Source organism: Podarcis muralis, chromosome 11 (genome assembly GCF_964188315.1).
Source record: "Podarcis muralis chromosome 11, rPodMur119.hap1.1, whole genome shotgun sequence".
Classification (NCBI taxonomy): Eukaryota; Metazoa; Chordata; class Lepidosauria; order Squamata; family Lacertidae; genus Podarcis; species Podarcis muralis.
The window spans coordinates 38,738,124-38,765,714 of NC_135665.1; the positions used below are offsets into that span (position 1 = coordinate 38,738,124).

Below are 27,591 nucleotides of genomic sequence, written 5' to 3' on the forward strand. Positions count from 1 at the left end.
CTATAAATACTGTTGAAGGTGTGGTGTATAGCCTCCAATGTTCTGGGCAGAGAGGAGGTTCCCAGGCTAGTGTGCCTTTTCTTCTTTTGTTCCTTAATTACTTGAGGGATATCTTGAGTGATTTCTTGAGTGATATCCTGAATCCCACTTAGGTGGGTCATTAGGTGTGGATTAGTTGCTCAAGCCTTTGTGTCTTGAACTCTTGAACTTTGTGAAGAGTTTTTCTGAGAAGATGGCTGTACTGCATTTGGTTGTGCTCTGGCTTGACGTCCTAATCTACAAAAAACCTGATGGCTCCCTAGGACACACTATCTACCGGAAAAAAACACACACCAACCGCTACTTACATGCACAATCACACCACCACCCTGCACAAATAAACTCCGTAGCCAAGACTCTCATCTCCAGAACCAAACGCCTGGCTGACGAAGACCACTTGACAACTGAGTTACAGAATCTCTCAAATGTGTTAATTGCCAATGGATACCAGCAAAACAGGGTTACGAAGCTAATCCAAAAAGAAACACCCCCCAAAAACCAAGACACAGAAGAAAACAATGGCATGGCCCTCCTTCCTTATATCAAGGGCACTACAGATAAAATTAGCAAAATCCTCCATAAACACAATATCAAAACAGCCTTTTGCACCAACCAAAAAATAGCCAATATCCTCAGAAACCCCAAGGATAAAATCCAGTTGGAAAACCAAGGGGTCTATGAAATACCCTGCAAAGTCTGCCCAGCCACGTACATTGGACAAACAAACAGACGAATAAATGCACGTATCGCAGAACACAAGAATGCCGTCAAAAAAGAAGAAAAAACTTCCTCTCTTTTCCAACACATGAAAGAAACAGGACACGAAATTAATTTTGCAGATTCCAAATTGCTCTTTAACATGGAACATCACCACAAGAGAATAATCATGGAAGCCATCGAGATAGAGAAACACCCTCACAACATGAACAAGCGTGACGACACATCCCGCTTGCCAGACATCTGGAAATTAGCCCTCCCCACAAAATCTGACACCAGATCCAGAGGCACACAGAACGCCATCACCAATCAACCACACCAGACCCAAACCCAGACCCTCTCCACAGATAAATTACAGACACCATCCAGTAGCCAAACCATGGTGGCACCTCCGGATGCTGCACCCCCCCGCAACCCCTACACAGATCTGGCTGGCACAGGCCACAAAACCACAGCTCGCCCCTATACACGAAGCCAAGCCAGAGCACAACCAAATGCAGTACAGCCATCTTCTCAGAAAAACTCTTCACAAAGTTCAAGAGTTCAAGACACAAAGGCTTGAGCAACTAATCCACACCTAATGACCCACCTAAGTGGGATTCAGGATATCACTCAAGAAATCACTCAAGATATCCCTCAAGTAATTAAGGAACAAAAGAAGAAAAGGCACACTAGCCTGGGAACCTCCTCTCTGCCCAGAACATTGGAGGCTATACACCACACCTTCAACAGTATTTATAGGAACTCAAACACTGAGATCCTGCTCTGTTCCAGTAACAAGAAGCCGAAAGCACCAGCCTGAAGATGACGAGTGAGACCTCGTCGAAACGTCGCCTAGACACCCCAACTTTTACACGGGAAGACACCCGAGGACACCAAAACCTGCATATATATATATATATATATATATATATATATATATATATATATATGCATTTGCAAGTAGATAAATAGGGACCGCTTACTAGCGGGAAGGTAAATGGCGTTTCCGTGTGCGGCTCTGGCTCGCCAGAGCAGCTTCGTCACGCTGGCCACGTGACCCGGAAGTGTCTGCGGACAGCGCTGGCTCCCGGCCTCTAGAGTGAGATGAGCGCACAACCCTAGAGTCTGTCAAGACTGGCCCGTACGGGCAGGGATACCTTTACCTTTACCTTTTATATGCATTTGCCAGAGACCTACACATTTTTATTGCCCTTAGTAGCCAGTCATTTCTTGTGTCTGCGACAATCACCCCTCCCCCCAGTTCTCTGGTAGGTGCAGAGGACTCAGCAGAGAGCTAAGCTTTTCACTTCATACCTGGCAGCAAGGCTGATTCTTACTGCTTCCAAGTGTTCAAAAAGGTGAATGAATAAATAACCCTTCCCTTTTGAAAATTCTGAAGGAACTGTGTTTCAAAGGGGAAAGTGTCTCAGTTGGGCAGGCTGTCACCAAGAAGTGTTTCCCAGTCACCAGTGGCAACTTAGGACTAAATTTATTGGATCTTGTGTCAAAACATGTCTACAAGGGTGTGAAAACGAGACTTCTATTAATTGGGCATAAGAAATCTACAATCTGTGTGACTATCATCACCATCATCATCATCAACAATTCCGACCATACAAACCTTAGGCTATTTAACTCACTGCCATAAATGTCTCAATATAATTTATTTCATAAAATTTATATACCACTTGATTGTAAGAAGAAAAAAAATCAAATGGAGGCCTTCATTCTCTCTACGTAGTCTGGCCACTCTACTACTGCCAAAAACTACAAGGACTGCTGCACAAGTTTGCAAATTAAATCCAAATCATGATGGTGAAAGTAAGAGTACAGACAGTGATTAAGCGTTTATACTTAAAAGAGGCTAATATTGCAATATATACCACTGTGGAACTATCCACTATTCATTTTTACTAGATTATATCCTTTACTTTCAATGTGGCTACCAAACATAAACCTCTGAGAATGATGGGAATCTAAACCCTGGACTGTAAATTTTCAGATAAAAGTTTATACAGATATGTAAGATCAACAAAACATCACTGACTGAATATTATAATCAGAATTTTTATCACTTTGCAGTTGTTCATCTCCAGTGAAAAAGGCTTCTATAATTTCTTGTGCTTTACAACATATATTTTATATAACAGAAACTGAGACATATTCCATTAGTGTATTGTGCAGTGGTTAATCATCACCTATAAAAAGTCTCCTCCTTCTAGAATTGCAAAGTAACAGCATATTAATTTTCATTAACTTGCAATAAATGTTTTTGCAAAGGACCTCCAATCAAAAACAAAGAATACAAATCTACACATTTCCTGATATGTCCTGGTTCTACACGTCATAAAGGCAATCAAAATGCACCTTCAGTAACTCTACTTATGAACACTTATATAACATTAAAGATATACCTTGGGAGGAAGTGAAGTGTGCACTTTTTTTCGAGTCTCCAAACTACTTTCAGAGTCAGATTCTGAGCTGGAGTCTGAAGAACTTTCCTCAGCCGAACTAGATTCTGAGTTTGAAGAAGCTAGAGCTGTCTGAGATTCCACTTTATTCTCTTCTGTGCCATCCAAGTCACTAAATATAATATACATGCATAAGAAACTCAAGAGAAAGTTATAAAATCTATAAAATGAGCTAATGTTATATTATTATCAATAGCATTATTATTAACCTATTTACAGCTCTTTCAAAAGGCTGTGTAGTGTTGACTGTATATCAAATTAGTGAACAGGTATGAGCCTCTGGATAGGGACGTGGGTGGCGCTGTGGTCTAAACCACTGAGCCTAGGGCTTTGCCGATCAGAAGGTTGGCGGTTCAAATCCCCGTGATGGGGTGAGCTCCCATTGCTTGGTCCCTGCTCCTGCCAACCTAGCAGTTTGAAAGCACGTCAAAGTGCAAGTAGATAAATAGGTACCGCTCTGGAGGGAAGGTAAACGGTGTTTCCATGCTCTGCTCTAGTTTGCCAGAAGTGGCTTAGTCATGCTGGCCACATGACCTGAGCTGTCTGCGAACAAATGCTACCTCGGCCAATAAAGCAAGATGAGCACTGCAACCCCAGAGTCGTCCACGACTGGACTTAACTGTCAGGGGTCCCTTTGCCTTTACGAGCCTCTGGGTGTTACACAAAGCCTCCTGGCTCCTCCTTTTGTAAGAATGAGCAAAGAAACCAGAAGTCTTCTATTGGGGAGTACTATGGGCTTGAACGCTCCAATTTGTATATACCAGTTTCCTTTGCCATATTCTGGAGCACAATAGCCATACCTAGTAGAGATGGTTTAAAGTTGGTTTCAGCTCTGGCTTGGAGACAAGCTATGTTAACAGTAACCATAATTTGTCTAATTCATCATAATTCATCTAATTCATCAACCATAATTTGTCTAATACATCACCACAAGCCATGATGTGGAACAGAGAATCAGTGCTCACAAGGAGACAAGGAGCACCACATTCCTGGTGGCTAAACCATGATTTGTTCATGATGCTTGAACCAGGGCCTATAAGCATGTGCTATGGGCTATGCAGACAGTTGCTTTTTGCAACCCACTAAACCTTTTACAGGTCCCATGCACCTAAATCAATCTTTCCCAACCTGGGCTCCTCGGATATTGTTGCACTACAACTTCCACCATCCCTAGCCAGCAAGTCCAGTGGATGACGTAGTCCAACAACATCTGGGGACCCAAGATTGGGAATGGCTAAACTAAATTACATGGCATGATTTCAGAAGCATGATACAGGAACCAATCATTAAAACTGAGCAAAAATTTCTGTACTATATAATTAAAACAATGACATTTGATTATTAAGGAAGGGGAGGATTTAGCCATAAATCTGTATACATTTGCTAAGATATTTGTTAAAGTAAGCATTGGCATTATGCTATTATTTCTAGGACCATGTTTAAATGGGGAAAGAAACAGCCTCACAGCAGAGTATTAATACAAACTTAGCAATGTGAGAAATATGCAAATCCATTCTCATTTTCCAACTTGCTTTGCTCTAACTGGAAATGCAACCATCCATCTGCAATTCTTCTTCATGTTATATCTCTATTTACCTCTTTAGTTCCTAAGACTTAAATGGCAGCATTCATTCCAGAAATAATTCAATGTAAACCCAATATTCCTTTAGTAAAAGAAAACTATTTTCAATACATACAAATTTCTAATTTGAAGGTATGATTTTTCAGGGCAAACTTATTTCATTACTCAGTTTTGATAGGTAATCATTGTTTACCTTACTGCTTAAGAGTTTCAGATGTTAATCTAATGAAAAAAATTTACTAGTAACTAGCTTTTTAACTTTGCAATGATGAAAAGCCTGTATTAATTTAACCTACAGATTTCATTTGTTCTGAACAGGAAAAACAATATAAATCACTTTTAAAATCATTAAATCCTGACTTAAATTAATAAAGTCATAATTAGGGCATTATGCTGTGTTTGTTATGGAAGTGGCAGGGCGAGCTGCTTTAATTACTGTCTGTAATAAAAGGAGCAGAGTGCGTACTGCGCCCCAATCAGCGCTGTCAGCCACGACTGAGCTGAGCTGCAAACTCATCAAGTGAGCTGGCAGCAGGCTACAGAGTAAAAGGGCGATCATGTCTGCAGAGGCCACTTGCTGACAGAAGTGGAAGAAACAGATTCAGACAATCCAAGGTATTAGCCCCAATTACTTAAAATTTTAATGATATTTTAATACATGTTAACTCTGTTAGTAATAGGCAATCTTAAAAAGCCCTCACACTTAAGCAGCTTCTGACCGTCTCCCTTCACGGCCCTTGCCTCCAATATCTGGATCATAATCCTTTTAATATAACATTATTTAGGGAAAAATCAATTGCCTTAGTTGCATAATGGCAAGATATAGAAGGATTTAATTTTAGCCCTCAGCAAAATCGCTGTATAAGGTAATTAAGTGTTTCATAAAGTGGCATGATAACTGTTCAGCCTCCCAAGGTTATGTTAATACACTCAGATCACCACCTAAATATTCAACAAAAGTTACATTAAAAAAACCCCAAGCTGCTAAATTTACATATAACATATATAATGGAAAAGATGAAAATGGATAGCATCTTTCCAAAGATAATATCATTTATGAAAAACATTAATGTGTTCTTTCCACAGACACTGTAGCATCAACATTCCAATTTTCTACCTGTCATAACAAAAAACCCTACATACCTCTTTAAAACTGCAGTCCCTTTTTTTGAGACACCACTTTTGCCTTTTGGTTTCCTGTTACCATCATCTTCAGTAGAGGAGCTCTCACTACTTTGCTCACTGCTGTCTTCTTCCTCTTCCTTTTTTTCTTGTTCACTATCAGATCCACTCTCTAAAATACAAAACGAAAAGCCTTTCATTTGTAAGCAATTCAAGTAAATAACTTAATAAAACTATTTAAGTTACTTGGTGTTTAAGCACCCTGGCACAATCCATGTACTTAAAACTGTGAAGGCTGGCTGCTATAAAATGTTGCTTTTATAATTCTACAACAATTTATTCAAAAAATGCAAGCACTCAATAATCTGGTTTGTGTCCATCATACCCCAAGGGGGTAGGGAAGAGGAAGGAAATTAGACATGACCTCCCATGTCCTCTACCTTCATTCCTCTGTTCTAATGTAGCATCATCTTCAACATTTAAGTATTTAATCTATTCTTGAACACACATCTAGTGATGACAATTTAATCAGGAATTTAAACAAGTTATTCGTTTTCTAATCGGCTGGAAAGTGTTTCTAATATCTAACTTAAAGGTACACTTTCCCAGTTTCAGTCCATTGATTCTAGTTATAAGCCTTAATAATCCCTAACGTTTTTTCTCTTGTGCCCTCAGTGTTCAGGAGAGTATGTCAATTCGATTCAAAAACATGTAATTTCTATGTCTATATGTACATGTGCCTATATTATTTATACCTGTACTTGAGCAATTTCTTAGATTCAAATGATGGATGCGATGGCTTGGATTGCCAACATGGCCAAGATGAAGAGTCATGTAAAGGCTTACAGATTTTAAAATTCTTCCACCACATCTTTTATATATGGTCTTCAATTTTGGATTCTTGCAAAGATTTAGAAAAAAAGACTGCAGAATATATTACTTTTATATAATTCACTTTAAGAAAGTAATATCCGATGCCAACATGATTTACTGATCAGCTAGTACATGGGGGACTCAATAAGAATTAATGAAAGTTATGAGGCCCTAGAAAAGTAGCAAACTCTCCCATATCACAGACAGATAACCATATCCACCCATACAGCACTGAAATACTAAAATCGTATCTTAATATTCCTACTGACTTCTAAATAAATGTTAACTTCCCATTTTTACTGAAGCTCAATATGACACACACTTCTGGCATATTTCTATTTAGCATACCCTCCAACAGGTCACACGTATGGAGTGAATGAAGGCCCTACTACATTAACAGCCTTTTCCTGTGGCTGATGCCAGATTGTTGAATTTCCTCTCAGCTAGCTCCCTACTTGTAATATTTCCACCAGCAGGCTAAGACCTTCCTCTTTAGAAGACAAGGTGCATACAGACAACTTTGACAACTGGGCTGCTACCAGGGCAATCAGCATTTTAATGTGGTTTTAAAATGTTATTTGTTGTATTTAAACTATTGTTTTTAACTAGTTTATTTTTATTACTTTGTACTTTAAAATAAAAATTTTCTGAGTATTTTAAAAGAGTCAATACACTAAGATACAGGAATAGGTATGAGCATGATGTGAATCTACACACATGGGAGTAAGGCTCTGAAGTCCATTTTATTTTTGTCTGAATAAACAAGTTTAGCTTTGTACTCTAACATAGAAACCATATTATGTGACTATAAGAATGCACAGGTCTATTCATCACAGTGCAACACTTTTTCTTACTCAAAAGATAAAATCATTCACATGCAACACAAATTAATGGGTTTAAATACTGGGACATACTGGGAACACTGTATTTCATAGTTCTGAACTGTGATCATTCTTTATCCACACATACCACTGTCACTGCTGCTAGAAGAATCATCACTTTCCTCTTCCTCCTCTTCTGATTCAGAGTAGAATCTTTCATCAGTGTGTTTCTTTTTCTTTTCCTTCCCTAATATTGAAGTCCATTCTTTTGCCTATTCATGTTTTTTTAAAAGAAGAACGCATAGTTAAAAAGTTGTGATAAATTCTATTTACAACCATGAACACTCTCTTTTCTGGCCAGTCACACAGGAGTGCATGCACACACAGAGAAGCAAATATAATCTAACATATAAATAAGGGGAATTGTACTGAGCACTCCTAAACAAACATTTAAACCAAAAAGTTAGAATAATCAATGTGGCTTTCAACAAAAAATATTAAAAACACAATCCAATTTTATCTCATCAAGTTATTTGTGTCAACTGTAAACACATCTATCTTTACTTTGCAAAAAATAAAGAAAAATGACTGGAATGTTTATTTATTGTTTACTCTTTCCTATTATATTTTATTCTCTTTTACTCTATTATACACATTTGGATGATGTGCTTTATGTCCTTCATTTTTTGCTTTCTTGGTGCTGGTCTCTGATGGCAATAATAAAGATTTGATTTGAAAAATTAATGAATATTCTGATCAATAAATATGTTTAATAATAGAAGGAATACTTCAACATGTGCCCTGGCTTTGCTTCTGCACAGACAGCAGAACATTTTTATCCTGGTATTGGAGGAAGGAAACCAACTTTGTTATGCCAACCAAATAAAAATAAAAATAAGAAAACCTCCTAAAAGGTTCAGTATCTACCTAGACTCAATCCACTAAGTTGCACAACTTCTCTTCAATCATCAAGATGTGCTGTGGGCAGCCATCTCTACGCAATAGCCCCAATTCAACTACTTATTTTAGACCAATTGTGAGCATTTTGGTGGTGTTGAAAGGCGAATATGCATTAGCAGTTTGCATTATCCAAGAACAGATATTAAATCTCTTGATGTTTGCAAATCCTAGTAAACCACATGATATTCAGATTAAACTTGGAAGGCTGAATTAATTACTGGAAGTACACATATACCAGCAAGCAAAGCTGGAAACAGAGTGACGGAAAGAAAATATATACAAAGAAGATACAGCAGAGGAATATGAAGGGTTTCAAAGTAGCCAACAGCGGCTGAATGGACATTTTACAATAAGTTTATTGAAACCCAATTGGAAGTCTTGGTAAGTAAAGTAACCCCCCTGTTCCTAAACACACTTGCATAATTCCAAGCTCCCAAAACAACAATATTATTTTGAAAAGTCAACATACCGGCTCAATTACTTCTACATTTCGCACTGAAGGGTCAGGTGCAACCTCTGGCCAATCAGACAACTCCAGATAGCCATTGGCTTTCATGTTCAGAGTATGAGACAAAGTACCAAGCTGGAAGTGCTCCCTATCTGTTGGGGGTGGGGGAGGGAAAGAGGTGAAAAATATACTGACATGAGCTCTATATCACAAAGAGCAATCTTAATCAGGACTAAAGGTAATTGGCGTTACATTACCTCAAATGTCATGGAATAAATATAAACTAGGAAGCTCTTCATAGGTCAAAAAACTGATTCCAGTCCATAGATTACAATAATCTCACCCATAATGGTCAATAAAAAAGCTAATCAGTCAGTGTGTTTAGAGGTGTTGCTCTGAAATGTAGCTTCTCTAAAAATTACTTTACTGTGAATATTAAGAATGACAGCACAGTTAAATAATCCATATACATGTCTTGGCACAAACACATCCAGAATTTTAATAGTTTTTTCTTTGCAAGGAGTGCTGCTTTCAGAGTTTAAAGCAGGATTAAAATACCAAAGTATGATTTTTTTAAGAAAACAGTTAATGTACATAATAAAATTACTAACCGGGGCCACAGGATTATTTTAAATAGAACAGGGAGCAATGGAGGGTGTAACTCACAGCAGTTTAGTCTATAAAATGGCTTAGGAGCCAAAAATACCAGTAATCCTAATATACCAAAGACAAACTTAATCTGGAAGTAACTTTAGTTTGATGCTTCTCAATCATAATAAAAAAGCCACTCCAGAAGTTCAAAGTTTTGTGAATGGCCAAAGACCTTTCTACACTGACTATGATTAGTACAAAGATAGCAGTTTTTATTATTCAGAAAAGGTAAAATATAGACATTACAAATTAAGTTTTTAAATTATTTTGGATTACCAGATACCATTAAATGTCAGAATAAGAAAGAATTTAGAGTTGACCACTCTCCCTTAAAAAATTGTGAAACTAAAATCATGTTGCTCATTTACAAATTGTAAGCAGACTATTTAGCAAAATTTGTTTTGGTGACTTAAGAATACAGATCTGCAGATCTGCAAATAAGATTTGGTAGAAAATTTGACTGACAAACCTTTAAAAGGAGACTCGAGCACTGGGGCAGGCTTCTGTGCCAGAAATATTTTTTTGGCATATTTGCTTAAAGCTCCACTCTTCTCATTTGGAACAATGAGCTGCCTAATAAATCTTGTACGGTCTCTGATGTCGTAGCTTTGATCATACTTGCCGAGATTTAATATGTACTGGGTAAGCAATTTTGTCTGTGAAAAACAGGGCAAGAAGAGAATACAAGTTATTTATGATTATTGATAACTCTGGATAAACATATTTAAAGAGGTAATAAAAATGAATGGTTATGTCAAACAAATGTTGTTCCATAGGGAATATGCATTTCTAAAGCAGTAAATGGAATTTTGAAGCCAACGCACATGTCCTCTTCTGTATTGGGGAGGTGAATGCTGAGTACTGAGAAGCAGCCATGTGCTAGATTATTAAACTGCTGAAGTGGAAAGAAAGGCATCATTAAAAAAATAATCATATATGGCAAACCCGCTGAAGGGCCTACGTGAGAATAATGAATGTGGAAATACAACTAAAAACATGGCACTCAAAACTTAATCGGAAAAATATGCAGGACATCAAAACATCAGAGGGTATTAGGAGGCTGGCAAACTGCTTCTGCTGAGGTGTGTTTTATGAAGAGATACTGTCCCTGGCATAAGCAGTGTCTGCACTCTGACTGCACTCAGTTACTTTACTCTGAATTATGACCCATTAAAGCAGACACATGAATCACTGAACTGGATTACTGCAAATTATTTGCAGTGCATTTAGCTGTTACTTTTTCATAAAAGCAAGCTGCTGATGCCCTCTAAAAACCAGGATAAAAGACTTCTTCCCTTTCCCCCCTCACAGCTTAAAGCTTCTGGTAATATTGGTCATTTATTTATATACGTAAAAGCCGGTTATATTATCACAGCTTTTTATAGCATAACCAGACTCTCTAATTTGATGTGTAGGAATATTAATTATTAAAATTACCCAATGCATGTTAACCTTAATAACTGCGTAAGAGAAAATTAGAAACATTATACAAATAGTCCACAGAATACATTTTGTATAAATGTATACAAAAATGCAATAGATACAAAGATCAAAACACTGTATCACTTAAAAGTAAAATATGCATATGTTATAATTCTTCAGTTGAAGAAAAGCTGCAAATCTTATTTGAGTTTATAAAAAGACACATCCTTCAAATTCACAGAATTAAACTTTGATATATAAGCATGCTTTTCTCAACAAGATTTATATTGAAAAAGCACAATCTCTTTGAAAGAATTTTCTCATGAAGCAGAATTGAATATTTTGTTGCTCTATAATTATGCCTGAAGAATGTTAAGTAGTATACACTGTAAAATGGACAATTATCTTTCTTTGAAGATATCCAATAGTCCTTAGTTCAATATATACTGTTTCATTAGAAATGCAATTCAGTGTTGTTTTGAATGATTTATTTTGACTACAAAACTGCATTAAGTGAAACCAGTGGCATATGATTGTGGCTGCTACTGATTATGGAATATTAAGGCAAGTTGGAAATTTCAGGGGCTTCCAGCACTGAGAAACCAACAGAAAATTGCTGAAACAGCAGATCAAACCCATCAATTCTGTTCTGATTCTTAGTGCTACTGATGCCAGACACTGTCAGGACCAGTTTCTGCCTACTTCTCTCTGACTAAAGAAGGGCGTAGCAAAGTTACTAAAGGAGGAAAATTATCAGCTGGAAACAGAAGGAAGAAATTTGGAACAAATGTACTGTTTGTTATGCTGATCAAAACATGGAAACACTCAAAATTTGGCAGGGCAGCCCTTTTCTTAAATAGCCTTACAGGTGATGGTTAGATTTCAAAATGTCAACTGAAACTCAGTTACACTCGGATATGACCCATTCAGTTTGTGAAAAGGAAATCTGGCAGACTTATTATTGCTGAAACACCACTGCCCAATCAAAAAAGCCAAACATGAAGTTCTAAGTCCTGTAAAAATCTTTCTATACAGAATATTGACTACAGTATTATGTTGGATGGTAGAGGACATTTAGCCTCATGCACCTTTCTTCCTAGAAGACACTAATGAACTCATGGATTTTGGAGATATAATAATGCAGGAAATTGTTGTAAAGGCAGATAAAAATCATACAATCTTGATCAGGCATAATTCAGTAAGTTTTTGACAGTTTGAAGCAAATCACTTAAACACTGTTTATCTGTTAACTCCCAAACATAAGGAACAGATATAAAAAGAATGGCCTAAAATCAGTTCTCAAAACCGGTAATTGCTTGCCCTCCACCAACTACAATTGCTTCCCTGCTTGAAGGTAAGGTGGATTTTGAGGAGCAGAAGGAACAAGGCTATTTGGCTGGCCATTTGCCCTTGTTCTTGAAGGTGCTGGATAAACCCAAAATGATCAAGGGACTGCAGCAACTCCTCTATGATTAAAGGTTAAAGAGTTTGGGTTATTTAGTTTAATTTAGATTAGAAAAAAAGCTAAATGGGGGGACATTCTGGAGATGAATGAAATTATGGATGCAGTATGGAAAGCAGATAGATGCATTTTTCACACACATATCATACTAGAACTGGGATGATCCAATAAATCTGATAAATACCTAAGGGCACTTGGGAAAGAACCAATGAAGGCAAATAATGACTGAAAATGGGGGGAAAGGGAGAGAGATTAATTTTGCTTTCAACAAATCTCACTTTAGGTGTTACATATGAACCAGGAATCCTGCTTTATAGGCAATATTTAACTAACCCATGGTTTGAAATTGATTTGTCTGTCTATTTTATAAACCACAAACCTATTTGTATATGACTGTAAGCTGAGATTCTGAACTTTTCTGCTGCCATTGAGACTTGATGGCTACTATGCATGATAACATTACTACATCCAGTGTCAGAGGCCGTATATGTCTCTGAAAACCAGTTGCACAAGTGAGGAGAGCGCTTATGTCCTGCTTGTGGGTTTCCGACAAGCATCTGGTTGACCACTGTAAAAACAGGATGCTGGACCAGATGGGACCTTTGGTGTCATCTCATTGATTCTCAAATCTTATTTCAACTGAAGATTTATAGTATTTGAATGGCAGAGGCATGTAGTTTTAAAATGTTTTGGAGTTCTGTTTGATTAGTTTGTACTGAAAGATAGAATCCAAAGTTGCACCTGATCTTGGGCAATTTGTCACTCCCCCTGCAGCTGCCTGTACCAGAGCCCATACAAGATACTGCTGTGGAGAGAAGGGCGTGGTCTTCTGCTCAGTCAGTATTGGAATAAATCCAATATCTATGGGTTCTGCATTATGTCCAAGTTGTATGAAACTGTATGTCTTTGGATTAAGGTGCATCTTTTCACTGAACTGTCAAACAGGTTGTACACTAAATGTACACAGGTTTCCTAGGTTGTAATTATTTTGGAAATATCTTTGGCCTTTTAGACAAGTTTTAGGATTCATCTTTTCCTCTTCAATCATTTTATTATATGACTAACCTTGGGTATGCTGATGAATTTCTGAACCAAGGAAAGGGAGAAGGTTATTAAAAGGATATGAATACTGTAACTCTAAAGCTTGACACCTCTTTACTTAATGTTAGTAAATATGTCTAAACAGACTTGTGTTTTAGTTTTCTCTCATTCTTACCTGCTTTGAGTTGGTTAAATATAATTTTGCTCCAAGATTTAAAATTTGCAGCTTCACAAGGTCATCTTCATCAGTGAAGCTCTTGGCCAGTTTTCTTAAAACATCAGGGGCTATTTTTGGAACTCGTTCACAGTATTCTCCAGTAAGCCAAAGAATGCTGGCCCTAGCCACGGGAACCTTAAAATAAAAAATGAGTAAACACACAATAATTTATGCATTTGTGAAATACATTTCCTCAATGGTATGTACGTTGGAAAAATTAAGATACTTGAAATAAAACCATGACAGTCAAACTAATGGTAAATTAGTATCAAATGCATACTTAGGACTAGTATAAGGCACAAAAACAAGACCTTAATAACAAATACTCAGTTTTAAGAAGCCTTCACTTCACAAGAGAAATCCTAGCCGAGGAGCGGGTAAGCCTTCAGGTTTGCAGAATACTTGGTTATTTTACCAGACTCCAGACAGCCACGAACTGGATTGGGTGCAAAACCAAGGCAAAGGAAGGTGAGGGGCAGAAAGCCAGGCACATCATGGTGGTTCAGAGGGAACAGTCATTTTTACCTACTGTAGGTTTTGGGGGGGGCACTGCATGTACAAATACAGATTTACAAAAGAATGACTAGAGATCAAGGTTTTTAACAGTATAATTTTGCTATTGGGAACAGAAGTCTTTTTGCTGTTGCCATTGTTAAACAACTGGGAATTGGAAACCACTGCCACTCTACCATGAGGCTTCTCAGTAGATTCTTGTCTAGTTCCTGCCCTAGTTCATCAGAAACTGTTGGATGAAAGACTCAATGTGTGAGTCTGATAACCTTCAATAATATGACAATTATGAATGGCACATGCATTTAGATTTGTTTGCTGGTTACATATAAAACCACAAAAAATGAGTTATGCATACCTATATGTACCACGAGAAAAATAATTTACACATACAGTTCATAACTGACATGTGAATACTTTGTACTCTGGTATCCAAACCCATATGCAAAACATATTGTAACTGGGCACCCAGCATAAAAAAAACATCTTCATGCTACTAACAAGATTCTAAATATTGGGAAATGTTAACATGCTCGCTTTACAATGTAACTTTTTTGTGTTTGATATGTTCCAACACCTGCTCTTCACAAGCCTCCTAAATAGTCCTATGCCAATCATATTACTCTTTTATCAAACCTTGGCTCTGTTGCCAACTCAGCTACCAATGCTAACAAAAAGAGCTGAAGAGTAGAACAGTACAGTGGTACCTCGGGTTAAGTACTTAATTCTTTCCGGAGGTCCGTTCTTAACCTGAAACTGTTCTTAACCTGAAGCACCACTTTAGCTAATGGGTCCTCCTGCTGCCGTCGGAGCACGATTTCTGTTCTCACCCTGAAGCAAAGTTCTTAATCCGAGGTACTATTTCTGGGTTAGCGGAATCTGTAACCTGAAGCATATGTAACCCGAGGTACCACTGTATAGTGGTACCTCCGGTTACGAACTTAATTCATTCCAGAGGTCCGTTCTTATCCTGAAACCGTTCTTAACATGAGGCGTGCTTTCGCTAATGGGGCCTCCCACTGCGTGCCTGCCTCTAGCGCACGATTTCCACTCGCTTCCAGGAGCACCTACTTCTGGGTTAGCAAAGCTCATTACCCGAAGCGTTCGTAAGAAGGACGGTACATAACGAGAGGCATTACTGTAGTAAACAATGATGCTTCATTTATCATGTTCATATTACTCCTCAACAGGAGGGCAGCAATACTTTAGATTGACCAGTTGAACATTGTTGCCATCCAGAAATGTTGAGCTTCAGCCCCTTCTAGAGTGGCCAATGCTTGGACTATAATTCCCATCATCCATAACAATACCTGGAGGGCTACAGGTTTCCTTCCAACTAGGATCACAAGATGGTGATTAAATTGCTATTACTGGACAAGCTAACTAGGATGGCTCATACTATGAGGCAAAGTTGTCATGCCATAGATGTAATATTTTAGAAACTGCAACTGCTTTTTTACGCTACTTTGCCATACCTTTGGGATACTCACTTTGATTCTTCTCAGTAAATGATTAAGGCTTCATCATGTACATTTTACGTATCTATGTGCATGTTCTGAATCACCACAAATACAAGATCTATGGGCATCATATATTTAAGCACTAGTCTGGTTACCACAGTCCAAAAGAGATCATATGAAGGTGAATGAGCAGGCTGACAGGAGAGGGATGGAGCGCTCTGTCCGTCTTGTGCATGCAGAAAAGAAAAGCAACAGGCTACTGCATGAAGAACTTCTCCATCCCTCCTCTGCAAGCCCTTAGCTGGCTAGTATTTTTTTTAAGGGTGGAGCAAAGCTAGTACCTTTTATGATCTTGTTTACAAAACTGGCCTACGAATTTCTGTGAGATGGATAGATGTCAATTCACCCTCAAAATTATGTTCCAAGTAGCATGTATTTCAAGCATGTTAGCATATTTTATTATGGCTCCTCCTAGCTCACTTTTTCTCAAATTCAAAACAGAGATGGCATGTTCAAGTTAACCAAAAGAAAATGCAATCTACTACATTCCTAATCTACCTAACCATTTATTTGATTGATAAGGTAACTACTACTAAATTATTTGTCATCTATCAGAGAAAGTGAGGATGCAAGCAAGAGAAAGTTAGTATACAAATGTTAGAATATACTGATAACACAAACATGACTGGCTTAACCATGATATAGAGAGATACAAAACTAGAATATGCACACAAATATTCTTTTATTGACATCTTACATCCATGCAATCATCTGTGAAATAGTAACCTGCATTTTAAAACACATGTAAGTTTAAAATGAAGTATTCCAATGCTCAAGAGCTGCAGTGTAGTAGGATCTAACTGGATTGGTCCCTTGAATTTAAATTACCTATATATCAAGAAATAACTAACTAAAAAAGGTCTCCTTTCCAGTCTTCCACATCTCATCTTTCCCTTGCCCCAAGGGCAACACTATTTGGAGATATTGATTTACATGAATCTTTGAATCTTGGTTGTTGTAGGACAGTTAATATATTCCTGTGCATGACTCAAAACACATAAAGGTCCAGTAGCTCACCCACTATTTTAGTTCATTGGATCTATTTTAACTTACATTAATATCCTGAGTTATTCTCAAGTAAAAAACCTCAGTATTTTTTAAAAAGAAGAAGAAAGGTTTGCTTAACTCTTGGTCATCAGACGAAACATAAATGCCCATTTCACTATTTGTCTGTTTACTTCTAGTGGAAAGGTTTTCATGATTTATGAATTCTCTTGCCCCATGAACATGAGGAACAGATGTAAATTCTCAAGTGACCTTAAGTGTCATACAGAATGTGCTCTCTAAAGTTTGTGGGACCTAAGTCATCTAGTATGATAATCTTCAACTGGTGAAACTGGGACCCAAGCTAGGTTACAACAATAGCACTACTACCATTCAAATTTAAAGCAAATAATTAAGAAATGGATCACCAAATGCATGTTTGCGTTATAACTGAGTCTGCTCTAGGAGGCTATAATGAGAAACACAGCTGTGAATTATTGTCTAAGGCTCCAGGAAAATAGCCCTGAATGCTGATATATCCTGCAACCCACCACCTCTGGTCCATTTATGCCAAGATATAAGCCAGTTTGCTTCTGCACTGATGCATTCTGCATCAACCACAACCTTTAAACAGTCTTCAAGGTCAGCCTCAACTTGAGGCTCCAGAAGAGTGAGGAATACCATTACCAGAAAAACCACTGGGATCTGTTTTGTGCTGTATATAGCTATGAAAGGGAAAGGCCATTTAAAGTCCATTAACTACTCAAAGAGCACCATAAACAGTTTTTTAAAAAAAACAAAACAGATCATCAGCTTCTTATAGCAAAATTCAAGCTTAAACTGTAGTAGGAAAAACCACTGGGCCCATCACCTCCTGGCAAATAGGGGAAGAAATGGAGGCAGTGAGACATTTTACTTTCTTGGGCTCCATGATCACTGCAGATGGTGACAGCAGTCATGAAATTAAAAGACGCCTGATCGCCGAAGAATGGATGCTTTTGAATTATGGTGCTGGAGGAGACTCTTGAGAGTCCCATGGACTGCAAGAAGATCAAACCTATCCATTCTTAAGGAAATCAGCCCTGAGTGCTCACTGGAAAAACAGATCCTGAAGCTGAGGCTCCGATACTTTGGCCACCTCATGAGAAGAGAAGACAATGTGGGGAAAAACCCTGATGTTGGGAAAGAGAAGGGGACGACAGAGGACGAGATGGTTGGATAGTGTTCTCAAAGCTAGCAGCATGAGTTTGACCAAACTGTGGGAGGCAGTGGAAGACAGGAGTGTCTGGCGTGCTCTGGTCCATGGGGTCACGAAGAGTCGGACACGACTAAATGACTAAACAACAACAACAAAGATTAGAAAGCGGGCCTTTAAGTTTTACTGGCCAGTCCTGTGAAACACCCTGCAAACAGAGATTCAGAAGGCACCTTCGGTGTCAACACCTGCTGAAATTTTTTTGGGTCCTCCATATCTATGCAGGCAATTAAGAGTACATCCCCCACAATGGACTATTAATGTTTGTTTTTAATTTATTTTTGTTTTCAACTTGCTTTTAACTTTTTATGACGTTAGTGTATGATTTTATATTTTTATATTGTTGTAAACTGCTGTGATAGATTTTTTTAAAATGCAGCAGTATATAAAGAAAGAATAATTTTTAAAATTGTATGAATGGCAACAAGCAAGACTTCTTTAGAGATATTGTCACTAGAAAACATTCTGAGCTATACATCTCATTAGGACTACCTTTCACCCTCCCAGCTAGGAAGGAGGGCTAATGAGTCTAACATGCTCTAGAAAAAGTCAGCAGCTCCCCTGGTAAAATCTGACAAAGAACATCCTCTTGAAGGTAAGGGATGAACTACTTGAACAGTTACTGGCATAATTATCCTGTCCAATAAAGCCTAATGAGTACTAGCCTTTGTTTCATTTCTCTAAGGATGTCCCAAGATGATGCAGAAAACCAGATACCAATTGATTATTTCCACAGGTTCACTAATCTTGACTTACTTTGTGCTCTCAAAGTGTCTTTTGTCATGGAGTTCCCTACTTGACCAGTAATAACCTGAGCTTCTTGTTCTAGAAAGGAACCACCTCTTTACTTCACATAATGTGCTTGGTTACTATACGCATGACATCCCATTACAATACAGACAGATACCCTATGGTATTTCATTCTATACTTCATACAGCTGCACAGATGAAAATGTCCATAACTAAAGACCCTAATGCATTCTACTTAAACTAGATCCCAACAAAGCATTATGGAAAAACTGAATTATTAGTCTAATTCAGAATATAAAGTACAATTCTATGACAACAGCATTTTAATTTTGAAACCTCCAGTGACAAAGTGAAAAGATGCACTGAACATCTATTATGCAAGAAAAGTTTTAAATGCTTGAGTACATTTGCTGAATGAAATGTGGTTAAGACTGATGTCATTAGTATACAGTGGGAAAGGGGTTATTTCTAACGTTCCAAAGGTTACGCTGCATACCTTACTCCCAAACTATTATTTTAAATTGGACTAAAGAATAGTAATTGAGTGGTACATTAAATTTTCAAGTATAGGAGAAGTTCAAGCTGCCTGCAGAACTGACAGATACTTCTAAATAAGAATATATGGGTAACTTCAGTTTTCAGTTATGATAAATTATCTAAAGAAATCTCTATTATCCACTTGTGTTTAAATGTTACAGTAGTACCAGATGTTACACATGGCCACAGTTTATACTAAAGACAGAAGTCTCCAGTCAAGGGGAGGAACATAATAAGAACCCTGACAGATATGACCAAATATCCATCTGGTCTCACAAATGCACACACTCCTTAGTTAGGGCTGCAGAAGGTTTCAGAGATATGTTCTTCACAGGCTTTAACTGTATATGAGATTGTGCAGAAATCATTAAGAACATAAAGCTTCATATATTCATTTATACAAATATATTTATATGAATACCTCCTAATGTAGCAAGAAAATGCAGCTTTATGAAAGAGTTTTTTCATTTGGCCTAGGCTACACAGTCACTATGTAAACATTAAGGGATGGATCTGGACTGAGGCTACAATCCTATCTGCACTTACCTGGGAGTAAGTCCCACTGAATTTAATGGGGCTGACTATAGACTTGTTAGATTAGCTGAAGTTACACTCCCTAAGAATTTTGCACAACAAAGGCTATCTGTCAAATCTATGGCCGTGTAGATCATTATAATAGAAGATATATACAGAATTGATAAACATATCTGACTATTTTGATAATGTTGGTATCATGTAGCATTTCCAGATTTCATTGTGCCCAATCCCTTGAACATGTAAATGTTTGCATATAATCTTGGAATCCTTCTGTCATCACATTTTATATAAAGGTGATTAACCTGTGGCCCAGCAGATGTTGTTGGACTCACGACTCCAATTAGCCCCAGCCAGCATGGCCAATGGTCAGAAATACAGGAGCTGTAGTTCAGTGATACTTGTGTGGCCAAATGTTAGTCAACCCTCATTAAGAAGTTCACAAGCAGATAAGAAGATATGTCAAAGCCTTCATTGTCTTTTCCAGTGTTGTATAAGTGGGAGCCTTGAACTTATAAGAACACAGGAAATAATGGATTCATTATATAGCTCTGCATTGCATTATCCTCAAAGGCCGAACAGGATTGTAAATTGCATTGCCTGATATTTTATTCCACATAGCATGAGCAAGTGGTTAAGTGCACTTTTCAAACCTTTATGTCAGAAAGCAGCTTTTGCTACCATTTGAACCCATTAACTTGTCTGCAAAAACAAACAAAAACAACGAGGCCTTGGTTTTTTAGAGCAGTTACAAGACAGACATCTAGAAAGATTTTATAAATCATTCTGTAAGCAGTTCCATTTGAAAGCTGTGGTACTTCAAAAGCTCATCTTATTTATGATACACACCTCTGGATAACACACAATATAATTTTGATTTTTCAAGTCTAAAGTTTATCACATAAAAACATCCAATATACTTCATGTTTTAGCTGAGAGATGGTAGCGACCCCACAGGATCTCAGGTAAAAAACTGGAATTAACTTAATACCCTCAGGTATACATTTTTCCTACTATAAACAGGGTCTAAGTTTTTAATGTTCAAGTCTTAAACAACTGAATCATCCTACCTGGTAATCCTGCTTTGGTTTGATAAAACTGGAAGATTTCCTGGGTTAAATTTAATGTGATTCTTCCACACAATAGTGTAGTTTACACTAAGGTTACCAGACGTCCCCATTTCCTGGGGACAGTCCCCAGATTTACAAATCTGTCCCCATACAAAATCAATTGAAGTTGAAAAGTGTCCCCGGATTCATTGAAAAAAATCTGGTAAACCTTAGTTTACACCCAGCAGATTCTAACCCTATAACTACCACCCAGAATGAGGCTACTATGACTTAACCAAACAGATCTGAACTATGGTGATGCTATTATGGCATAAGAAACTGGCTTAAATTTACACACACACATACACGCATTTTAAAAATTATTTACTTGTATTAAAAATGGTGATTTAAGGCTTTACTCCACAAACATATCCACAAATATAGTCAAGACACACTTTGCACCCACACACTACATCCCAATATTTCTGTGTCAATTCTTGATTCCCTAGTTACTTTGGATAACTAAGAGGCAGAATGGAATAAATACTCACGGTAATACTGTCCAAGAGCTTGGCCATGCGCTTTATTATTTCGCCATGGTGTGCTGGCTGTGTCTGCAGCAGTTTCTTAATTACAACAACACTTTCAGCAACTACTATTTCTGGTAAAGACAAAGACAATAATAATTTTAAAAGAGGAAAATATTCACATAAAATCAATATCATTTAACATTTATCATTTATCATTTAAATCATTAAAGTATTTAGATGTTTTGAAAATATACTTTATACTTTTGAAAATATACTTTGTAAAATCAATACAATAATTTTGTGTCAGATGCAGATCACTTTCCAAATTTTAACAGATGTCTGTCAAGCAAAATAAAACCATAAAGAGAAGAGGCTTGGCATTCAAAATCTTTAAAGTCTTATTTTCTAGAGCTATGTGTGTTTTACTACTCTTAGTATTTCTATCTTTGATATATGTGAAGCTCTGATAAAACAGATCTTGAGAAACATACAAAGCAATAGCCATAATCTTAGCTTTGTAATTGCCCGAAAAACTGCAAATATGTTTCGAAACCAAGTCATATTGATTTAGGTAAGCAATGTTCTGAAAATTCTTTTCATCAATTTAGCATCTAATTGTGTAATATCCTTTTCCCTGGTTCTAAAAAATAAAGCACACATGCCATTTAGAGTATACTGATGCTCAGGATGTTTGAAATAATAGAGCTAAATAAAGGTGGTAGTTCAAAGATTTACAGGGATGTTATGCAACAAAGTACTTTATTGAACAAGGAATATTAAAAGCTTGATTGAACTAACATACGTTTATAAAAACTAGTAAATCAATCACATTAATGCCAATTCTTAGCCAGGAATTACACTGAAAAGAAAAGGGCAAACCTGACCAAATGTACTATGTTCTTGCTGCAGCCTAATAGGAAAAGCAAGACATTTTATTCAATCTTCCTTCCACTAAACCACATTTAAGTGTGACGAGAACAAGCCACAGTGAACCGTGGGTTTGCACACACTGACACAGCTACGTTTGGAAGCTTCTGCTTATGATTTCCATTAACAGTTTAACAAATTGCCTGAACACTAAAGTATAGTTAATGTTAACTGTTGTTGTTTACACAAGCCAGCTTCATAACCTATGGTTTTAAGTTACTAATCACAGGCAAGCCATATTTCAACCAAATCATATTTAAGATTAAGCACAGTCTGTCAGGTTGGACTCCACAGCTGCAGTTAATCTAAACCAGAAGCAAGAGCTTCTGAACTCCTCCTTATAGCTGAACCAGAGGGGGAGGGGACAGGAATATTGGGAGGGAATGTCTTGCCTTGCAGAAGTCTTGCTGTGGCACATTCTTGTACCCATGAATCCATGGCTTATGCATGATGTCCTAACTACTAATCATCTAAGCTTTTACACCGCTTTCTAGCAAGCATCAGTTAATAATGCCCAATGTTCTCAAAGTCTATCATTTGTATTCTTTACTTCAGGGATGGGGAACCACTGACCCTCCACATGTTGCTGAAATCCAACTCCCATCAGCTCCATTACCAGAAAGGTTTTGCTGCGTGGACTGCAGCATCAAATCCCCAAATGAGCTTACTCCATCAGACATTACTAATAGAACATTGAAATTTCTTTCTGTCTACCTTTAGAACACACTTTAAAGCTACTGAAGGTATCATGTGCCAGGAATAAAATTTATCCTATATTATTTGTTTGCAGACTATAACCCTTTAGACACTATCTTTTTTATTTTCCAGAGAAAGAGAAACAACAATTGGTCTTACCTGAAGTGGAGATTTAAGACTGGAACGCTGTAGACAATGGAGTGGGTACATCTCTTGTCAGCTGGCTTCCTCAGTTTTTCAGATTTGCCAAGCAGCCAGGCACTGACAGAGCCACTGAAACAAAAACCAATCCTATCTGCCTACTTCCGCCTTCCTGGCTCAGGAAGAAAAGTGAAGGGGGGGGGGGAGGCACAGAATTGAAAGACTAAACATAGAGAAGTGCATGACAGAGCAGCATAGGGTGGGGTCCATGGTCTATGGCATTCCAGTCTTAAATCTCCACGTCAGGTAAGACCAATTGTTTTATTTACTTCCTGGAATGCTGCAGCCAATTGAGTGGAACATGCCACAGCGGAGAAAAATATGGGCGGGTCCCAGCTCTGCAGATGCACCAACTATAGAACTTGGTGGAGGACAGTATGACCAAAGGCCACATCACATTGGTTCAATGTATAATGTTTGGAAAAAGTACTAAAAGATGACCAAATGGCCACTTCACAAATATCCAGCAAGGAAGCAATGGCCAAGAAAGCTGCAGATCAGGTGGCGGCAGACCTGGTTGAATGAGCTAATACCTGCGTTGCCCGGGGCAAATTGAGGGAATCATAGGCCAGGAAAATACAGACCCTAATCCACCTCATTAAGGTTGTACTAGTGACCTTGGCCCCTTAGGTAGAAGGATGAAAGGATACAAATAAGGAATCTGTCTTCTGGAAGGGTTTCGTTCGGTGAATGTAAACTTTGAGAGCTGTCCAAGGAATACCACACCTTTTCCTTCATTCCTTCTGAAGGTGCTTTCCAGATTTCATGTCCAACAGGAGTTGGTTCTTCCCACCTTTTTCCCTAGCCCAAAATATCCGAAGGAAAAGGTGTGGTATTCCTTGGATGTCCGCACAGCTCTCAAAGTTTACACTGAGGGTCTGGATGGAGAAGTGGTCCCTGCTGCAATAGGGTGGGTGATACTGGAAGATGGAAGGGCGGAGCCACTGACAGAGTTTGAAGCTCCAACAACCACGGTCTTTGGGGCCAGAAGGGGGTTAGAAGCACCACTCGAGCCTTTTCCCATCTGATTTTGTGAAGAACTCAAGGAAGAATTGATTGCGGGGGAAAGGCTTAGAGCTGGCCTTGAGGCTACGGGGCGATTAGGGGATCCCATGCTTCTGCTTGAGGGTCGTGGAACCTTGAATAATAACGTGGCAGTTGGGGACTGGCTTTGCTCGCAAATAGATCCACTTGGAACAGACCCCAGAGAACTTGATGGAATATTTGTCTGGCTAGCATCCACTCTCCAGGGTCCAGATGTTTGCGGCTCAACCAATCTGCCTGATAGTTGTCATCTTCGGCAATATGTTCCGCTGATAGGGAGAGCAGATGGTATTCATCCCAGTTAAAGAGACAAGCGGCTTCCATCTGAAGAGTGACAGATCGAGTGCCACCTTGATGGGTGATACGGGATTTCGCCATGGAATTGTCGGTCTGTATCAGGACGTGGTGTGGACAGAACCACCAAGCAAAGTGAATGATTGATAGTCTGGCCACCCGCAATTCCAGCCAGTTGATGGAGTGAAATTTTTCTAGATCCATCCAGAGACCTTGGATGAACTGGTTCCAGCAGTGGACTCTCCAATGCTGGAGGCTCACATCCATGATAATCAGAGTTGTGAAAGGGGAAAAGCGTCTTCTTGGCCTTCTATCCTGCCTTTGACTAATAAGAATTTTCCTCTTATCCCTTGATTCTATCAGGACATCTTTTAGTGCCCCGTCTCCAAAAAGCTGACTGCCCGAAGAAGAAGAAGAAGAAGAGTTTGGATTTGATATCCCGCTTTATCACTACCCGAAGGAGTCTCAAAGCGGCTAACAATCTCCTTTCCCTTCCTCCCCCACAACAAACACTCTGTGAGGTGAGTGGGGCTGAGAGACTTCAGAGAAGTGTGACTGGCCCAAGGTCACCCAGCAGCTGCATGTGGAGGAGCGGGGAATCGAACCCGGTTCCCCAGATTACGAGACTACCGCTCTTAACCACTACACCACACTGGCTCTTCTCCGAGAAGGGAACGGTGGAAAGATTCACCTTAGATGCTGTATCAGCATTCCAATTTTTTAACCAAAGAGTGTCTCTAGCTGCTACTTGGGATGACATTGCTGTAGCTGCAAATTGCATAGAGTCCATAGTAAAAGGTGAAGGTAAAGGTAAAGGTACCCCTGCCCGTACGGGCCAGTCGTGACCGACTCTAGGGTTGTGCGCTCATCTCACTTAAGAGACCGGGAGCCGGCACTGTCCGAAGACACTTCCGGGTCACGTGGCCAGCGTGACAAAGCTGCACTGGTGAGCCAGCACCAGTGCCGCACACGGAAACGCCGTTTACCTTCCCGCTATAAAGCGGTACCTATTTATCTACTTGCACTTAGGGGTGCTTTCGAACTGCTAGGTGGGCAGGAGCTGGGACCGAACGACGGGAGCTGACTCCGCCGCGGGGATTCGAACCGCCGACCTTACGATCAGCAAGTCCTAGGCACTGAGGTTTTACCCACAGCGCCACCCGCGTCCCTAGAGTCCATAGTGGCATCTGCCATAAAGGCCTGAGCTTTCAAGAGTTTAGAGAAAGTTTGGTATTGTTGGGCAGAATCTTGGGGGGGGATTTTATAGCAGATCCTCAAGCCACACAATACAGGCTTGGGCACAAGATGTTGCGGTGCAGGAGGCCCTCATAGGCAGGACTGCTGCATCATGGATTTTGCATAGAGCCAACTCAAGTCTCCTATCCATGTTATCATGAAGTTGGGCATCTCCTTCACAGGGAACCAAATGGCGTGAGGAAAGATTCAAAATTGACCTGTCTACCAAAGTTTTAATATAGGCCATAAATTTTGGGTCTAAGGTATTTAATTTATCTGCTAAAATGACATTTTACTTAGAATGCATGGAAGAATCCAGTTCTGACTTCGCAATGGCCTTTAACACTGACAGCACCAAAATGGAATTAGAAGAGGTGCGACTATCAGTTAGTAGGGATATATCGCTATCTGGCTTTGGAGTTAAGGATGGTAATCCAAAAACATGCATAATTTTATGTTTTAGAATGGGAGCACAAACATACAGAGAGAGGCTCATCCTGCACTGATGCACCACTCCTTTCATCATCCATTTCAGTTTCCATAAGGTAGTAGGGGAGGATGAAGAGACATAACCATCATTCCCATCACTGCCCACTAGTGTAAAGGGGTTAGGAGAGGATTCTCCTACATCAGTTCCCACTTGCTGGGGAAAGGAATCTGTCTCTGGTAAGGCTGGTCGCTTGGTGGGAATTTGTAATGGGAGATCAGATGATAGTGAAGCAATAAGTGCTTCTTTCAGCTGCTCAATTAATGGTGCTGGATTGGTAGATTGAGGGTTTTGCACCCCTTGACCATTTATCCTTGGAAAATCCTAAAAATTCTGATTGTGAGTCAGATAAGCTGATGTTAAGATGTCTTTCACCAGTAGGTGGTAGCAAATGATTAGCATTCACATGGCCAACATTGCTTTTAGGTAAGGGGGACTGCACTGTAGCGGAGTCCTGAGATTGAGGAATAGGCATAGGGGAAGGGCGTTTTCTATGAACTGGGGGGCCAGGCTTGTTGTGTCCCCCAACTTTGGAAGGTAAGAGGTGTTAAAGTTTTTGCTTGGTTTTCTTTGGAGATGGTTCAGTCACACCTTGAGAAGGCTCCATAGTGGAGGACAAGATGGATACATTCTCTCCCAATACTGATAGCAGTGGAAGCCAGACGGGCACACAACGCGTTATGCTGAATCGTGGACCACTCCGTCATCACTTTTAAGGTGAACCGGGAGGAATTAGCCAGCCTTAGACCTCTGATGCCTCTACTGCAGACTATGGGGGAGGGCAGCGTGACTCAGTCAATCTCCACACATACTCTCTCCATGTCACTTAAGCGAACTGGGGGAGGTTAACTCTGGAGGTTGTATTGGTAACAGGCAAGCACTGCATCACCAAACGAAGTGGACCAGGAGGCAATACTGTGAATGGTGTAAATACCCCTCTTCCTCTGCTGTACCACAGACCCGGAGCGCAGTAGTAGGACCATGGAACACACACACTAGATTAATAAAAGGCAGCTGCACACCTACACAAATAACAAAGGAAATAAATGTGATCCCAGAAATAACGTCTGAAAAATAACGTCTGAAAGAAAAGGTTAGAAAAAAAGAAATGCTGCAGCGGTGAGTTGAAAGCGAAAGGAGGTGGCAACAGACAAAGTGGGCAGCTGCCATGCACTGCAACAGCGGAACAGAGACAACCAAGTAAGGGCACAAAAACAAACAACAAGAAT

At 39.0% G+C, this 27,591-nt stretch overlaps 1 protein-coding gene across 4 annotated transcripts in view; it reads right to left on the bottom strand.

The window, feature by feature from the left end:
• AP3B1 (adaptor related protein complex 3 subunit beta 1) overlaps positions 1 to 27,591 on the bottom strand; it is a 146,027-nt gene that overhangs the window by 55,442 nt on the left and 62,994 nt on the right. For all 4 annotated transcript variants that reach the window (XM_077936307.1, XM_077936309.1, XM_077936305.1 and 1 more), the window contains exons 14-20: positions 21,499 to 21,608; positions 13,767 to 13,943; positions 10,136 to 10,322; positions 9,037 to 9,167; positions 7,756 to 7,879; positions 5,935 to 6,085; positions 3,153 to 3,321 (exon numbers count right to left, since the gene is read on the bottom strand). In XM_077936307.1, the coding sequence (XP_077792433.1) occupies positions 3,153 to 3,321; positions 5,935 to 6,085; positions 7,756 to 7,879; positions 9,037 to 9,167; positions 10,136 to 10,322; positions 13,767 to 13,943; positions 21,499 to 21,608 (1,049 nt within the window). The remainder of the gene's footprint in view (positions 1 to 3,152; positions 3,322 to 5,934; positions 6,086 to 7,755; positions 7,880 to 9,036; positions 9,168 to 10,135; positions 10,323 to 13,766; positions 13,944 to 21,498; positions 21,609 to 27,591) is intronic.